At 44.6% G+C, this 18,353-nt stretch overlaps 1 protein-coding gene across 8 annotated transcripts in view; it reads right to left on the reverse strand.

Moving 5' to 3' along the window:
- Positions 1 to 18,353, reverse strand: part of LOC135106040 (dynein axonemal heavy chain 10-like) — a 72,030-nt gene that overhangs the window by 17,706 nt on the left and 35,971 nt on the right. For 6 of the 8 annotated variants that reach the window (XM_064014842.1, XM_064014835.1, XM_064014837.1 and 3 more), the window contains 21 exons: positions 17,879 to 18,023; positions 17,281 to 17,467; positions 15,858 to 15,914; positions 14,222 to 14,411; positions 13,771 to 13,929; positions 13,401 to 13,588; positions 12,823 to 13,023; positions 12,643 to 12,745; positions 12,324 to 12,492; positions 11,423 to 11,550; positions 11,126 to 11,338; positions 10,776 to 11,004; positions 10,094 to 10,530; positions 9,625 to 9,786; positions 8,939 to 9,054; positions 8,499 to 8,571; positions 8,128 to 8,241; positions 3,803 to 4,004; positions 1,656 to 1,804; positions 1,288 to 1,452; positions 720 to 1,017 (listed from right to left, as the gene is read on the reverse strand). In XM_064014842.1, the coding sequence (XP_063870912.1) occupies positions 720 to 1,017; positions 1,288 to 1,452; positions 1,656 to 1,804; positions 3,803 to 4,004; positions 8,128 to 8,241; positions 8,499 to 8,571; positions 8,939 to 9,054; positions 9,625 to 9,786; positions 10,094 to 10,530; positions 10,776 to 11,004; positions 11,126 to 11,338; positions 11,423 to 11,550; positions 12,324 to 12,492; positions 12,643 to 12,745; positions 12,823 to 13,023; positions 13,401 to 13,588; positions 13,771 to 13,929; positions 14,222 to 14,411; positions 15,858 to 15,914; positions 17,281 to 17,467; positions 17,879 to 18,023 (3,685 nt within the window). Of the gene's footprint in view, positions 1 to 719; positions 1,018 to 1,287; positions 1,453 to 1,655; positions 1,805 to 3,802; positions 4,005 to 8,127; positions 8,242 to 8,498; positions 8,572 to 8,938; positions 9,055 to 9,624; positions 9,787 to 10,093; positions 10,531 to 10,775; positions 11,005 to 11,125; positions 11,339 to 11,422; positions 11,551 to 12,323; positions 12,493 to 12,642; positions 12,746 to 12,822; positions 13,024 to 13,400; positions 13,589 to 13,770; positions 13,930 to 14,221; positions 14,412 to 15,857; positions 15,915 to 17,280; positions 17,468 to 17,878; positions 18,024 to 18,353 lie in introns of those variants that run through there. The other 2 variants (XM_064014836.1, XM_064014841.1) reach the window with 2 other exon arrangements.

Raw genomic sequence — 18,353 nt, forward strand, 5'->3', positions numbered from 1 at the left:
GTCACTTTATACAGGAGTGACGAGGCTGGACGAAATCAGGAACACACTAGAGGCACAACACACCGACGCCGAGAGAAAAGAACTGAGTTATGAATATGATGGACCTTGATTCCCACCCGTAAGTGTGTGTGTGTGTGTGTGTGTGTGTGTGTGTGTGTGTGTGTGTGTGTGTGTGTGTGTGTGTGTGTGTGTGTGTGTGTGTGTGTGTGTGTGTGTGCGGCTCAGATCATGCATTATCACGCACTCCTGGCCGGTCGATCCTGTCCGTCTGGTTCATTCTATAAATACCATGATTCTTGCTGAGAGGGAAGTATATTACCTGTGTGTGTGTGTGTGTGTGTGTGTGTGTGTGTGTGTGTGTGTGTGTGTGTGTGTGTGTGTGTGTGTGTGTGTGTGTGTGTGTGTGTGTGTGTACAACAAGAGCAGAATGAAGTGCCACATTCTGAAACACTCCTGCCCGCATCTCCACTACTTTCAAAATGCTCTAGTTGAGGTTATATTGGACTTTAAGGATTTTTTTTTTACAGTTCTAGCGAGAGATTAACAAAATTTCTATGATATTAACAGGAAAAACACTCTTGAAGACCCGAATAATCATCTCTGTGACAAGATTTCTACATTATTAACAGGAAAAACACTTTTGAGAACCAAGCTAATTATGAGTCCTTTAAAAATATTCGTGGAGAGAGAGTAAAGCGTTTCTGAACACAGAAACTCACCTATGGCTTTGTTGGGCGGCCGCGAGATGTCCAGCATGAGATCCCCGGCAGGAAGGGAGTGCAGGAGGACGTGAGTTGGCTGGGACGCGAATGATTCTTGACTTTTTTCCTCCTCTGCCTCCCGCCGCCCAGAGTGAAGGGGCGTGGCAGGGCTGGGTAAAGGTGTAACGGGGCTATGGGGCGCCTCTCCTGGTCCCCTTACCTGCTTCCTCAGCACCTGACCGTTGATGTGGTCACTGAAGATTGTGTCAATCACCACCTGGTCTAGTTTTGTCTTCACCACGCTGCCCACGACCACCTGAAGAAGAAGGACAGGTGTGATGTAGGTAAGGGAAGACTATCGTGGAAATAATATAAGGAGAGGACAGGTATAATAGAAATAAGGGAAGACTCGTGGAAATGAGGGGATCAGAAATAGTAGTGAGCTGGCCTGGAACAGACAGGCAGCTAACAGATGGGTGGAGCAAGTCTGGTGGAGTGTTTGTTCTGTATAACCATAGACTGTAACTACTACTACTACTACTACTACTACTACTACTACAATTACTACTATTACTACTACCCTCACCTTCGCCAGGAACTGAGCCAAGTCCCGCCAGGCGATGAGGCGGTCCGAGGCAGGGCCAGCGGGTGCGGTGCCCTGTCGCCGAGCCGCTAGTGTGGCCTCCCCCAGTAGTGTCTCCGTCAGTAGCGGCCGGTGCACCCAGCAGGAGGCCGCTCGTTCCCCACGGGCCTGACGAAGTTCAAGCATAACACGTTTTTTTAAAGAATATGAAAGAAGGCTGGTTGAAACGATCGGATGGACACACACACACACACACACACACACACACACACACACACACACACACACACACACACACACACACAGTTGTTGCTCTCCGTTTTAAACACAGCCACATCAATTCCTCCCAAGGTGAAGTAACCATCCCTTACATGGAGCAGGGAGAACACGTAGGCGGTGGTGAGGGCGGCGGCGGTGGTGGCGGCGTCCTGGTGGTGGTGGGGCGGGCGGGGCGGGGTGAGGGCGCGGGGTAAGTAAGCTGCCAGGGCGGAAGCCAGACTCGTGGGGCGCTCCACGTGCACTGAAGGGAAGAAGGGAAGTGAAGTGAAATAATCAAACAAATTCTTGCGTGGCGCTGAAATTTTAAGCTGCATAGAAAATACCAGTAATGTTAATATGAAAGCTAAAAGTAACAAAAATCATATATTGTTCAAATTTAAAAGAAAAAAAAGAAAAAGCTGCAAAGAGAGAAGGGAAAGGTAAAGTCAGTCCACAGCAGCACGTAACGAGTGTCAGCTTCCCATGGAGTGGTTTGTGGTGACTGGTGCGCCCTCTCGCCTTCCTCTCGATCTTGCTGGCAATGTTATGGACTGCCTGACCGAGAGAGAGAGAGAGAGAGAGAGAGAGAGAGAGAGAGAGAGAGAGAGAGAGAGAGAGAGAGAGAGAGAGAGAGATTCTTCAGTCTCTCCCGCTATTTCTTGCTATCTTCTATCGCTATTTTCATGCTAACTGTCCTTCAGATCTTACTAACTACATGCCTCCCCTCCTCCCGCAACCTCGCAGCACAAGAATTTCTAATTTCTCTCACCCTTATAATTTCCATTTCTCTAATGCAAGATTCAACCAGTGTAACCAATCATTCATTTCCTTTTCTGGTAAACTCTGGAGCTCCCTGCCTACTTCTGTATTTCATCCTTCCTGTGACTTAAGCTCTTTCAAGGAGGAGGTTTCAAGACACTTATCCTACATTTTTTACGATCGTTTCTGACTCTTTGGGGACTGGCATCTCAGTGGGCTCTTTTTCTTTTTTTTTTTTTGTCGTTTAATTTCGTTGCCCTTGGCCGGTGCCCCTCTTACATAAAAAAGAAAAAAACATATTACCTGACAGTCAGTAATCAATTAATCAAGGTCAGGGTGCGCAGCTGTAAGTGACGGGATTATCACTCTTTCTCACGGGTACGATTACTTACTAATGCTGCTGCGTCACCGTACTCTTCTTGGTTTTAACTCTACTCTCTCACCATGACCATTTTCAAAGGCCACAAAGGTGATTATCCGTTTCTCAAGGGTATTTCTCCTGTTAATAATGCAGATATCTTCTTAACCTGCCACTAGAACCGTGAAAACACTCTTAATAGTCTGTGTAATTTCAACTAGTCTTTTGAATACAGTGGAGGTGTGGCGCAGAAGTGTTTCAGAATATTTATTATACGCTGTCGCCAATAACTTGTCTAGAGTATCCTCTTTCTCCAGGCACAGCTGTTTGATGTCCCTCTCAATTCCGTCTGCCCATCTAACCTTAAATTTTTCCCTCCACCTGGCTGATCCACGCCATCTTCAACAGACCAACTCTTTCATCCACGTCAAACCTGTTTCTCTCGCCTCCACCATTGGCACAACTCTCGCCTCCACTCTCATGTCCTCATTCCTGCGTGTTCTTTCCACTGGGTGTCCATGTGTCAGCAGAGTGTGGCCGATTCGTAGTACTGATTTCGTATTTACCCACTTTGACGAACGAGGGCCAATAACCTCGTTGTTGCGTTGCTCTAATCTCCAATATCAGCATCAGCAGTAGCATGGTTCCCGCTCGTAAATATTTCGTTGTTTCGTTTGGTTGGTAGATGAGGGAGAGAAAAATGAAGGTGAAAGACGAGTTCGAGTCGGAAGGAAGTAAGTGGGAAGTAATGAAATGCATGTACAGTAGTAGGGGATAATAGTTCAGATGAGTTTATTGTTAGAAGTTTTTAAGGGATTTTCAGAGGTTTTCGAATAATTCTCGTGATAGTTTGTTTACTCTTCTGCATTCTCAGTGGGAAAAATACCCATCAGAACCATACTACTACTACTACTACTACTACTAATAATAATAATAATAATAATAATATATGCATATATATATAATATATGCATATATATACATATATATCTGAACAGCACTTAAAAAAAAAAAACAAGGATCACCTTTCCATATATACATAACCAGACGAAAGAAATAAGAATAAGAACAGTAAATAAAATATTAGTAAAGAAAAAAAAAAAGAGAACAACAATACAAACATACAGAAAGATTATAACTCACCGACAACGGCACTATGGGAGGCGCTGACGGAGGCGTGGCAGGCGGAGGGGACGACGCAGAATACGGTGGGGGCGGGCAGGGTAGCGGGCAGGGAAGCCAGGGCAAGGCGGGCGTGGGCGAGGTTCCTAGGGGCGGCCTGTGCATCCAGCAAGACCAGCCACGTGCGCCGCCGTCCAGCCATCACCACGCGCCGCCGCACCTCCTGCAGGGGAAGACGAAGAAGGCTGAAGATGAAGAACAACAAGAACTACTACTACTACTACTACTACTACTTCTACTACTACTGCGTCAGGAGTGTGTTGCTGGTTTGTATGCGGAAATTTAATTGTTTTTATTTTGTCAAGTTGTTTAGTTGGTTAGTTATTGAAAGAAAGACAGACTGATTGATTAATTTACTATTTTCATTATTGTTCCTTTGTTACTACTGTTTGATGTATTTTATATAGGCTATTTTATTTGTGCTGTAAGTAAAATTGCGAATGGGAGTTCATTTTCATTGTTCTTGATTTAATTCGTTAGAATATACAACTTTTCTGTCCGTATGTCCGTCTCTCTCTCTCTTTCTCTCTCTCTCTCTCTCTCTCTCTCTCTCTCTCTCTCTCTCTCTCTCTCTCTCTCTCTCTCTCTCTCTCTCTCTCCAGTAATTTACGAGATCAGGTTCCTACAGTCAAAGAGTTAGGGCTAATATAGAACACAAAATCTGAAACACGATATAATAACTGGTATGCTTATCATCACCTTTCATCAGCGTCATCTTCTTCAAAGGCTTTCCCTAATCTCCTATCCATTGGCCTCCCGTCTATCCCTAGTCACACCCCAAGCAAAATCTGCTCTCATTACTTGGGTATAGTTTTCTTGTCTCCTATGCTCCGTTCCAGCGTCCCTAAGTCGTTATTCTGTTACTTTTACTGTATGTTCAACAGGATGTGATATATCGTACCTTTTTTTTATGCAACTATAAATTATTCGTTTTCGTGATTTAAACACTGAATTGAACGAATAAGTGAACGAGGGAGCGAGGCCAATGAGGAGGAAGAGGAGGAAGAGGGTGACAAAGACGACGACAATGACGAGAACAAGGACAAGGAGATGGAAGACGAGGGCAATAAGAAGGAAGACCAGAACGACGATGGATTTAGAGAGACGAGGAGGAGAAGGAGGCGGTTCCTAATTCTATCTTAATTTTTTTTTTCTTCCAACTCTACTTTCTTCATCACCTCAGCGAAACGGAAAGGTGCAATCCGAGGCACCCAAGGCAGTAGGGTTAGCGTGGCTGTCTCGTGATTAGCCTCGGGGAAGTTAAGCCAAACACCTCCCTGGCCACAGCTGCCCCGTAATGCGTTCCTCCCTCCCTCCCTACCTCCACCCCCGCGACGCCTCGATCTACCACAGCAGATACTGGTAGCGCTAGGTTCCCAGGCAGCCAGCAGCGAGCACCGGTAGGGAAGTTCAGTGCACTGGATGGCGAAATTCAGGAGCGACCTAAATGAATGCATTTAAAATTAATCCGCTTAATTTAGTGTACGATAATATGACCATGACGGGTATAAGTTAGATCCGATTATTATTAGTGTCTCACAATGAACTTTCAGTTTATATTATAATCTTTTACAATACCTGCGAAACTTTCTCCCTCTCCCTCTCTTACAATGGAGGAAATTATTACATCGTCACGCCTCTGCTCTATCTATGCGTTGGCACTTGTATTGTGTGTCGTATTTGTGTTAGTAATGAAGCAGAGGAGGATAAGTGTTCATCTCAGAGAAAAAATAAGGGCAATATTGTAAATTCATTGCTCACCTTGAAATGTGACCCTGATGATAAACACTGATAAACAATAGTAAGGAACAAGCATCATAGATATTCTCAACAAGTATTTATTCTTGTAACTCGAGCCTAGACTGTACCATACTAAGGAACATTGTTTCCAGACAGTTTTCAAATTGTTTCTAAAATGTTTGTAAACTGTCTTCAAAATGTAACTCTCTCTCTCTCTCTCTCTCTCTCTCTCTCTCTCTCTCTCTCTCTCTCTCTCTCAAACGCACACACTATCTAATCAAGCACTTCACACACTCGACACAACACTCGCCTCTACAAAGTCATGTCTCTTGCCCTTGGTCATGGAAATAATGGGAACGGGACGGGAAAGCCTAAGTGGGCAACATACTGTCTTTTTTCTGCCAGTCTAGCATGTTCAAGAGTGATCGGCATCTACTCTTCCTGACTTGGAAAATATGAGACCGGGATGAAGTATGATGTGGTGTGTTGTATGTGTGAGTGAGAGGGATGGTGGTACAGGCTGAGGTTATATGCGATCCAGACCTTCCGAAGAAAACACGAACAAGAAACTGAGACTAAAGAAAATGCATACGGTGTCTCGTGAAAGTTCAATTTCTTTAGAGTCCCAGCAAGAGCTTGATTCACGGCTTTCCTTTTCTGTCAGTGTCTGTCCCCATACACTAGGCATCACAGACCATAACCCTGCTACTAAGTCGCTCACGGCATGCCAGCACACACACGCACGCACGCACACACACACACACACACACACACGCACGCACGGATTGTCAGCACCGCCTCAGGACCAAAGGTGAGCCTGCGGACATTGAACCCGTTTAACATACATGAAGGGCGGGTGGTCAGATAAACGTGTGCACAACTATGTACAGTACTCTTGATAGGCGTGATAACACACATACACACATGCACACGTGACCACTTCTTCAAAGGCAAATATATAATCTACTTACGTATATCTCAGGCACTGATAACATGAAGCATAACATTGTCTCAGTTTTTATATACTGCATAAGCACTCACCAAGGAGTCTGGGAACTTCCACCTCAGTTTTCATATTTACAATAAACCTATCAATCAATTTATCATTTCCACCAGCCATAAGTGAGAATGGCATGTTCTCTATGTTATCTCCCATTTTTGAGAGACGCCGGTTTTCCTGCAAGACGACCCCCAGACGTAGGGAAGGACTGCTTAACTCTCTGCCAGCTATCCCTTTGCCAGTTATCCCTCTGCCTGTGACCCTCTCCTGCCAGTTATCCCTCTGCCAGTGACCCCGCTGCCAATGAGCCTCCTGCCAGTTATCTCTCTGCCAGTGACCCCCCTGCCAGTGAGCCCCCTGCCAGTTATCCCTCTACCAGTTATCCCTCTGCCAATGACCCCCTCCGGCCAGTTATCCCTCTGCCAGTGACCCCCCCTCGCCAATGAGCCTCCTGCCAGTGATCCCTCTGCCAATGAGCCTCCTGCCAGTTATCCCTCTGCCAGTTATTCCTGCCAGTGAGCCCCCTGCCAATGAGCCTCCTGCAAGTTATCCCTCTGCCAGTGACCCCCCCCCTACCAGTGAGCCTCCTGCCAGTTATCCCTCTGCCAGTGACCCCCCTGCCAGTGATCGCCCCCCCAGCCAGTGAACCCTGCCAGTGAGCCCTCTGCTAGTGAGCCCTGCCAGTGACCCTCCTGCCAGTTATCCCTCTTCCTGTGACCCTACCCTGCCAATGAGCCCTCTGCCAGTGAGCCCCCTGCTAATGAGCCCCTGCCAGTAAGCCCTCTGCCAGTGAGCCTCCTGCTAATGAGCCCCTGCCAGTAAGCCCTCCGCCAGTGAGCTCCCTGCCAGTGAGCCTTCTGCCAGTGAGCCCCTGCCAGTGAGCCTCCTGCAAATGAGCCCTCTGCCAGTGAGCCCTTGCCAGTGAGCCCCCCTGCCAGTGAGCCCTCTGCCAGTTAATCCCTGCCAGTGAGCCCTCTGCCAGTGAGCCCCCTGCCAGTGAGCCTTCTGTCAGAAAGCCCTCTGCCAGTGAGCCCCTTGCCAGTGAGCCCTCTGTCAGTGAGCCCCCTGCCAGTGAGCTCCTGCCAATGAGCCCTCTGCCAGTGAGCCCTCTGCCAGTGAGCCCCCTGCCAGTGAGCCCTCTGCCAGTGAGCCCCCTGCCAGTGAGCCCCCTGCCAGTGAGCCCTCTGCCAGTGAGCTCCCTGTCAGTGAACCCCTGTCAGTGAGCCTTCAGCCAGTGAGTCCCCTGCCAGTGATCCCCCTGCCAATGAGCCCCCTGCCAGTGATCCCCTGCCAGTGAGCCCCCTGCCAGTGAGCCCTCTGCTAGTGAGCACCCTGCCAGTGAGCCCCCCTGCCAGTGAGCCCCCTGCCAGTGAGCCCTCTGCTAGTGAGCTCCCTGCCAGTGAGGCCCTGTCAGTGAGCCTTCTGCCAGTGAGCCCCCTGCCAGTGAGCCCTTTGCCAGGTTGTGTAGCTAACAAGAAAGATTGGAACTGGCTCTAAGTAATGCAATGTGTGGAGGAACATCTGCCCCATGACTGTAATGCCTCACCTGTTTGGTAGCTGTGGCCAGGGAGAGGAAGGTCACCTTGTAGTAAGGGAGGCCACCCTTCTGCCCTGCCTCCATCACTGCCCGAGGAGCGCAGCCACCATGGCCCACGTTCACCTGCCAGGATCAAGGGAGAGAGGTCATGAGCTGTTTCCTTTTCATGCAGGTGATGAGAAGCCATGTGGGATCCAATATAGTGAACTTTATTTTCTTCCCTTTTTTGTATCTTTAACTGACTCTGTGCTTTGTCTGTTTCTTTTCTTTCTTTCTTTTTTTTTTCGTATATAGATAGACAGATAAAATTGGCATCCTCCATGTATTACAAAAATAAAAAAATAATACACTACAAGCCCTACAACCAAGTAAGTATTCACCTGTATGAGTGACGTGAGTCCTCGGGCAGGTGTGCAGTGCGGCCTGCCCAGGAGCCCCACACCTCGGCTCACTCTGTAGGGAAGGGAACAGTCACTGTGTATTGTATATGATAGCTTCACCTGTAACTTGTGTTCTCATACTGACAATCACCAACTCAATATATCTTGACCTGTAGCTTGTGTGCTTATCTTGTGTATTAGTTATCTTGTACTGGCTAAAGGATATGTAATACTGCTAATATTTCAATGCTATTACTGTTACTGTCCTTACTATACTACTACTGTTTTGCTACCACTGGTCTACTACTACTACTACTGCTGCAATCACTACATGCCTGTATACAAATATTTCTCTCTCTCTCTCTCTCTCTCTCTCTCTCTCTCTCTCTCTCTCTCTCTCTCTCTCTCTCTCTCTCTCTCTCTCTCTCTCTCTCACTCACGGGTCAGGGTGGGCATGCAAGGCAGCAGCTCCCAGCACCAGGGTGGCAAGTTGCGTCATGGCAGGCAGCATCTGGTCTTGCCTCAGGTGACGAGCCAGCACCACCCATTGTCCAGCCTGCACACACACACACACACATACACATACATGCAAGGTCTGTATTCTGAAACACTGCTCTCTCACCATGACTATTTTCAAAGGCAACAGATATGATTAGTCAGGTTCTCAAGAGTGTTTCTCCTGTTAATAATGTAAATATTCTGTTAATCTGTCACTAGAACCATAGAAACACTTGAAAACCCATGTAACTTCATTTACCATATGTAGAGCCTTTTGAAAGTAGTGAAGGTGCAGCATGGAAGTGTTTTGGAATATAGTCCTAATAAATGCATTATGAAATTCCAATAGTTTCCTGTGTAATACGAGTGATATGCAAACCAGTATTCGCTATAAAACATAATATTTCTATATACATCTAGGTACTCTGAGTATATAATTCATCTTTATCATTATGGATTTAACATGTTATTTCCAATACCTTTGGACACAATTTAAATGGTTTCAAGGTATAGATTACAAATTGTGATGGCTGAGTTGATGTTTATCAAAAACTGTGATGGCATAAACTGCAATATTATTAAGCAGTGTATGTCAATTTGGTGTCATGTGTGTGTGAATGCCTGCTACCTGGTGGAGGCTTGTCTTAGCAGGGAAGGTCTGCTGCCAGCCTGATGCACTGCCCGCCAGCCACTGCAGCAGTGAAGATGCAGCACATTCCTCAAGGGGGTCAGATGATGGGGAGAACAAGCCACAACACCCTTCTGACAGCTTGCCCAAGATTCTTGCACTCTTTTTTAAATAAAAATCATAGTACAATTTGAATATATATCATCACATCCTTCACAAATGTCTAAGTTTGGCTTCTAATGTGAAATCATGGGCAATAGCTGATGACTGAGAGTATTTAGACAGACAAAAATCAGAGTACCTCAGGGAAGCAGACAAACAACTCATTATCATTATCTACAAGAAAATCAGATCAAATCAATAAGATAATAGTAATGTAATGCCCCACCACCCATCACTTGGTGCTACCTATTTCTATGTGGTGCAGTTACTCTGGCTGAGTGACTGTCAAACACACAACAAAGCACACCTTTACATTACATTCACTTGGTATCCAGGAGGGGAAGACTTCATCTGTCTGGTCCTGATGTTCTTCCACAGTTTCACATGGTTTTGTTTCTGGATCTTCCTCTTCAGATTTATCCTCCTTTTCCTCCTTGTCCTTCTCTTCCTCCTCATCTTTCTCTTCTTCCATGTCTTGTTCTTCCTTATCCTCCTCCTCCCCTTCTTTCTCCTCTTCATCAACTTCAGCTTTCTTTTCCTTCTTTGGGGGAACAACCTTCCCCCACAGCCAGGTTTCATCCAGGTTGAGAGGAATAAGGAAAGCCTTCAAGAAGTCCTCCTCCTCACAGAACATATTCAGTCTTGCCAGACCAAAGCACGTGGCCACCAGCAGCCTGTGTTGTTGTTGCAGTCGCGTCTCCACCACAGCGAACACTGCCTCTGTTACAACCTGCAGTATCTCCTCTGTATGAATAACAGGGAATGCAAACTTTAATTATGAGTTATGAGTACATAATTAGTGTCTGAGTTTGTAGAATTCTAATTGTTTGTGTACTTACATTCACTTCTTTTCTCCTTTCACTATCAAGTGATTTTTCACTTCTCTAACTGAAATTCTTACCCTGTTCATCATAAGCAGTACTGGATATAATTCAGCTGCATTAGTGCAGAAGCAAGCAATTACATTGAATGTTATCTTTCTTATTCACCTTGAGAAACTTGCTCACTGGCATCATCAAGACTTGATGATGCAAGCCTATGAGAAATACTGTCCTGCACCAAACTGAGAGGCACATTGTAGCTAGTATGCAGAGTGCCCAGTGTGGAGGTGAGGGCATAGAGGCGGGCAGCAAGGCAGGCAGCTTGAGCATACTGACAGTCCACCATCTCTGTCAGCTGTTTCACCTCCTCTTCCTGCTGCACCAACACTCCTGTCACCTGAAAATACAATGCATGAGTAATACTTTCTTGCCAGCCAGTGATACATCAGCAAAAGAAATAGAAGGCAAGGACTTTTACTTCCATCATCAAAATGCACAGACACACACATTAAACATACATCATTGAGTTCCTTGATGTGTCCCATGAAGCCTGTAAGTTCAGTTGAGGCAGTGACTGTCGCAGCACTGGTGAGGGAGAATACCAGCTGCGCCTCAGTCTTCTCCTTCTGTCTCCTGGCACCTACCACTGTGTCCACTGCCTGCTGTACTCTCTGCTGCAGGTCTGGGGAGCGCCACCTCAAGAGAGTCCCAGCCATTACCTGCACAATGCCCTGAACAAGTGACAATATGGTGAGTGTCTTGTTCATAAGATCCTTTTAAGTATTGGTGGATGCAAATACTAGAGCAGTACTTACCTTGTAGTGGAGGGAAAGGTCAAGGAGTGTGAGCCGAGAACACAGAGGACATGGGGATGTGGAGCAGCTGTCATCCACCACCACCACCACCACCATGGTCATTTTGTTGCCATTAGACTTGCAAACATCTGGGATAAAGCATTTGTATTTTCAAACACCTAAGTAAGTGCAGTGACACACATGGGAAACCAGAATGCATAAAGGCACTCCAACTCATATAATCAACAATGCTTCAATGACTGCAGAGAATGTCTGGTATTTCCTTGATCTTGTCCTTCAGTGAATATGTAAATAAAAGATTTGCTTCCATAACATCACATGTGCAGACTCTCATGAAGACTAGACAATGCATAAAGAACATATCAACCAAGAGATCATTCTTACTTTCTCCTCACTGACTTACATTGTCTTGTAATACAGCACTAGTAACAAATCAACCAGTCTCAGATATCATAAGCTAAGGCTTTACACCAGTTTATTGAGCAGATCTATTCAGGTTTCACATTAAAATACTCTCTCTCTCTCTCTCTCTCTCTCTCTCTCTCTCTCTTTCTCTCTCTATACATATATATATATATATATATATATATATATATATATATATATATATATATATATATATATATATATATATATATATACTCGTATATATATATATATATATATATATATATATATATATATATATATATATATATATATATATATATATACTAAGCCAGCAATCCTGCACAGCATGGCCCAGACAAAGCACCACACACTCAAACACATCTTTCACATTCTTATCTCCATCAGTCCCTGGTGGGAGAAGATACACAGTCTCATGAACCATCTTACTACACCCCTAATACATAGAGTAAAGACAAAACTTTTCTCTAGCCTTTCTCTTCCTTTAACTCACCCTTCAGCAAGTGTAGGATGCAGGGAACAGTCTCCAGGGCAGCTCTGTGTTCCTGGTGCAGGTACACAGGACAATGCTGCTCCCTCACTGTCAGTTGCTCCTTCAGCTCCTCTAGCCATGAAACACCATCAGTCCGCAGCCACGTGCCTGACTCAAAGTAATCCTCCACCTGCATGAGGACACATTGTAGCAAAACTCTAGACTTAAATCAGTAACAGAACACTATCTATACGCATGTAAAGAAACATTAATAATCAAGATGGACAAGAATCAGAGTTCAGCTTTAGACAAGGGCAAAAGTGATCAAGGTGTGGCGTACCAGATAGTGTGGGTCACGGACTAAGAGCAAGGACTTGTGGTGCGAGTGGAACTGAACGGCCTCCCTCACCAATACTTCCACCTCTGTTACACTTGACACAAGCCTGCAAGGGATACAAGGGATGAGGTGCATGTAACCTGGCATTTGATTACTACACACACATTCACATGCACACCTCACCTAAACTTCTCCTGATGGGCATCCTCAGGCAAAGGGTGCAGTAGGCCCCGACCAGTGAGGTCCCTCCGCCAGGCGTCCTCCAGCCCCTCGCCTGCCTCTGGGCTCAGTGCGGCCAGGTAAGTGAAACATGTGGCAGCAAGCAAACACTCCCCAGTCACTTGCTGCAGCATTTCTGTCTGCTGTTTTGCTTCCTCACGCCACCTGTGAGTGCAAATTGATGATAATACTGTGCATCATATAAAAGTTTTTAATGTAAGAGGGACACTGGCCTAGGACAAAAAATGGAAGAAAAGAGCCCAGAAACTTTCCTCTCAAAAAAAGTTCATGTCATAGGAAGGAAGAAATAAAGAAGCAGGTAGAAAGTTCCAGAGTTTACCATAAAATGGGATGAAAGACTGAGGATACTGGATAACTCTGGTATTAGAATATGGGTGAAAGAAAGTAGAAAGTCTTGTGCATTGAGGACATTAGAAGGAAGGCATGCTGTTAGCAAGATCAGAAGAGTAGTTAGTGTGAAAATAGTGGTAGAAAATAGCAAGAGATACCATCTATTGTTTCATTAGATACTCCACGCCCACCTTTCTGAATGCGGGCTGAGATGGGTGATCACCTCCAGCACTGTCTCCAGCTCCCCCTCAACCGTTGCCCGCTTGCTCCTCAGGGATGCGACATGTCGCTCTTCTTCACGTAACCTTGACTTTAAGCTGCTGACCTCTTCCTTGAGTACCTTCACTCGCTTCTCCTTAAAGACCAGCTTGCTTTGCAGCTGCATGATGGGATGGACTGTGAGTAATGGTGTAATGGACATGATGGTTAAGAGAACAGAATGGGATGTTTTCTATACATTACCCTATATCTTAAATATGATGCTACTAAGTAAAGTCTCAGACATAAGATGTGGTGTATGTGATGTGGTATTGTGTGGTGTGGTGTGGTGGGGGTACATGCCTGCTTGGCCTGGTCGTTGATGGCCTGAACTCGTGCCTGACGGGGCTGCACATCCTCATGGTAGCGGTGCCAGAAGAACATGACACACCGCAGGTACTGAAGAAGCACACCGCCAATGTCACTCACTCGACTCATGTGTTCCACTGTCATCTTCACTTGCTGTGGGCAGAGCAGGGTAGGTGTGTCTCAGTGCCTATTCCGACACCCGTTTTTAAATAACATTATTCTTTATTGTCCAGTTGCTGGTATGCTTATTCACTATTTTATTATATAAGAGGGCTTCTACCTAAGGGCAAAAAAAAAGGCTGAAAAAAAGGTTCATTGAAGATGCCACTCACAGTATGGATCAAAGTATAGTAGCTTTGGCCAATGAGTAATATAAAGAACTCCTTCCCATTGTGTCAATAATTTTTTTTAATCTTTAGTCCACTGCAAGTGCAACAAGTATCACCTCTAGTTTATCTGCCAGTGTTGAGATCACTGCCTGGGTCAGGGCTGGCACACACACTGCTGCTAGTCGCACACAGAAGTTGTCATCTTGCGTAGCATGGCGCACTGCTCTCCACGACACATCAGCAGATCCAAGCAGCACCACGGCACACTCAAACACCGACTGAATGGCTGATATGGGCGAGCGTGACCTGGGTGGGTGGAGGAGGTGAGCTAGGTGGGTGTGAGGGTGGTGGAAGTGGTGGAAGCTGCTGGGTTGTGGGGATGAAACACACACCCTACATGACTCTTTAGGGAACATGGATGGTTTATTGCATTCCTCTTTGTGGTATTTAAGGATGATATAAGACAAAACAGGAAAGGAAATAAGGTTCACTGAAGAAAGTTTCTGCAAGTGAATTATTTATGTTCAGTCTCACTTTAAATCAATTTATCTACTTTTATATTCATTAAATGGACATAAAGTATTACTAAGACAGGGACAAAGTGCATCTCACATTTACCATCTGCTGGTAAAGACAGCCACATGCGTACTTAGTAATAACTAGTCAACTAATGAAACCTTGTAACATTTGCTTGTTTATGCTGCATCTCCCAGAGCATTATGACACACCTTCCTCCACCCATTGCCTGGACTCCCTCCCCAGGGCTGTCCATGAAGTGAGGTGGACACAAGACAGTATGTTCATTATGACAGCATGTTCTAATAGCCAGACAGCAAGGGATGCTGCAGGGAGGCAACAGGACAGCAAAATGACAGCTAACAAATCATGTGGCGCCTTCACTAAGCAGCTTCTCAGCCAAGTATGACTGGACAAGGTTCCCACCTGCGTTACTTGTATCGTCAGTACATGAGAGCTGGGACATGCAGTGGATCTAAGTTTCCCTTCCTAGAGGGAAGGGAAACAGGTACACTCACTGGGCAATATTTACAACTATGTTACAGAGTAATATTATCCTAATGTGCATCTGCATCATATTTTGTTGTGTTTCTGCACAGTTTCATGATGCAATTGTATTGTTGCAAAGACTGTATGCTACAGAAGGTGACTAGTGGCTCCAAATGTTGCCACTCCCTTGGCAGTTTTGAGAGGGAGTGGAGTGTTTGGGACAGAGACTAATGCAACCTTGGTCTGATATTTTAAAACAGAAAATGCTGATGGATGCATAATGTTGTTTACAGTACAATTCAATTTAACAGGCAGTGTGTGCTGACATGCTGCACACTTCATATATTGTTTATGGAGATCACATGCAGAGAATTATAAGAGGAATGTTGAGGATTGAATGCAGGTGTGTGTGGCATTGCTCCCAGCCACTGGTGAGGCAAATGGGGTGACAGCATGCCTCTCTTCTTGGTCATGACGCCTTCGATGGAACATTCGGATGATTCTTTTATGTGTCTCAAGTATGTGGGTGACAGACAGGATGTGGTGATGGTGGTGGTGGTGGTGGTGGTGGTGGTGGTGGTGGTGGTGGTGGTGGTGGAGGTGGTGGTGGTGGTGGTGGTGGTGGTGGTGGTGGTGGTGGTGGTGGTGGTAGTGGTGGTTGGTGGTGGTGGTGGTGGTGGTGACGTGTAGGGGTGTAGGGAGGGGAGGTGTGTTGGGTGGTGAAGGACCAGCTGAACACTGACTAACACTTTTGGAGATTTGGGATTACGAGAGTCTTCTGCGTCACGACCTGCGCTTCCCTCTCTGAAAAATGGATGGCCTGTTGGCATGAAGCAAAACTGTTTGTTGTCATTAACACCATGCACTCTGAGCAGCCACATACCAACCCAACATTGGCAGAATGTGAAAGAAACAGAACCCAGCAAGTAAATGTGGGAATTAAAATCTTGAAAATTGGAAGAACTGTGATGTAAAGCTCATTTTTCATTCTGTAATTCAACCAAGCAAGTTACATATAAGTAGATAAAGGATGATTACAGAAAATAAAAAATTTTGCTGTTGCTATCTTCACTTCAGTAATAGTTTTCATTATATACAGAATGTACACCTGGGTTATGATTCACTTTAAGTTAATCTCTTCACAAGCATTGGGCAACAACACTGAAACAAAATCTATTCTAACTAAATAACTCATAAATAAATAATATATATAATATAATATATATATATATATATATATATATATATATATATATATATATATATATATATATATATATATATATATATATATATATATATATATATATATATTCAAGTAAAGAACTTTTCTTTTTATGTAAGAGGGGCTCTGGCCAAGGCCAATAAAGGTGGCATAAAAAGCCAGTTCCTATAGAGCACAGTTAAAGGATTATATACTTAAAAGATTACCTAGAATTATGTGAAGAGTATTCATACCTCTCTCTCTTCATGCCTTCCATTGCAAGTTTACTTTACTTTTCTCCACCACAATGCATTCACCTTGATATGCCTACTATTTGTCACACACCATCTCTACTGACTTCTCACACACTACACCCTTCAGGCATGAATCACAACCCTGGTGTATAGAAGAGAACCAGTCATCTCCTGATCCTCCACTTCTGACTGAGCATATTCTGGAATAGATTATAAATGGACTACTTTTGTCTTGAACAAAGGAATAAAAATATATGTGAACTGGATATTTACCAGTGACAGCATCACATATCATTTGCATTCTTTTCATCACCAAGACAAATAAGTAGCTATTAAGAAAAACCATATAAAATGCAATTTATAAATCTCCATTATAAATATCTACTGCAAAACACATCAGGAATTAAGTACAGGAAAAACACAATCTGTGTCTAGTATGTTTAAAAAAAAGGAATTCCAGATTTGCTATATATTCCAGAATATGTTAATTCCAGGAAGATCCAGAATAGAGGAATATAAAGTAGTATAATAATGTATTTACAGTAGCAGGAAAACATTACCCTGACACTTGCTGAAATGTTGATTTGTGCATTATGTACAAAAGTATGAACACAGAAATTATATACAAAATATCAATAGGTAAAAAAAAAATATTAAACAAGTTCATTATGAACAGTATTGATTTTCAAGAACCACACAGAGGCAATCTTACAGCAGCTTGCGGATTCTGTGGATGTCCAGGGTGGCCACCTTCTCGGTAATCTCCACCAGAGGCGCCTTGGTCTCCTGCACATACTCCTCCACCTCTTTGTCCAGCTCCTCCCATGCTGCCTCCACAGTTGCCACCTCCTCCTGTAGCTTGCTGGCCTCACCCTCAATCTCCACGATGTCCTCACCTCCTGCCACAGTGAAATGCATCATTACTAATCTGCTAATCTGAACCATTCACCACCACCACATATCCAGAATATCCACATATCATCCTCTTGGTGAATTAAGAAATGCATGACACTGTAAAGGAGAGGTAAGCAAAGTCAGAGGACATTTGAGCAACATAAATACACTAAAGAGAACACACTTATGCATAAATTACACAGTGAAATGTTTGCACTACAACATAATCTCGAAAACATAGATTGAGGGGAAGATAGAGAGTGAGATGGAGGGATGGAATTGTGGCAGAACTGGGAAAATATGGGAGTCACAAAGGAAGATGAAAGGAACAGAAACAACTGGAGGAGACTCATACATAACACCAATCCCTGACTCTAGGGAAATGGTGAAAGGAAAAGATCATCTGAAAAACACACTTTGCTGGAGGGTTGTGGTCATGTTCTGGATGTTGTCGTTGGCCTCAGACAGGGAGTCCTCCAGGGTGGCGTGTGTGCTCCTCAGGCCTGCCACGTGGTCCTCCAGCTCCTTGACGCGTGCCACTGCCCGGTCCACCTCCTCCATCTGACACACAGTTATTAATATGATCATGATAACCAACAAAATGTATCTGTGAGCTAACATCTCCAATGATGAAAATGTCCTTGCTTCACTTTTCCTCTGCCATTTCAAGGACTCACAAAGCCACATGTAAGGGAAATCTCCATATAGTGACTCTTCTAAACTCAATGCACTGAATAATGCATACCTTATCATCAATAAAAGCCCTGTGGTACAGTGGTTAGAGATACTGAGAACTAATGGTTGAATCCACATATTGTTTCCCTTGTTCATCCAGTTAGTTAAGTTAAAGAGGCATGTCCTAGTAGTCTGGCAGAAAGAAAAGATCAGCTT

Source organism: Scylla paramamosain, chromosome 12 (genome assembly GCF_035594125.1).
Source record: "Scylla paramamosain isolate STU-SP2022 chromosome 12, ASM3559412v1, whole genome shotgun sequence".
In the NCBI taxonomy this organism is placed as follows: Eukaryota; Metazoa; Arthropoda; class Malacostraca; order Decapoda; family Portunidae; genus Scylla; species Scylla paramamosain.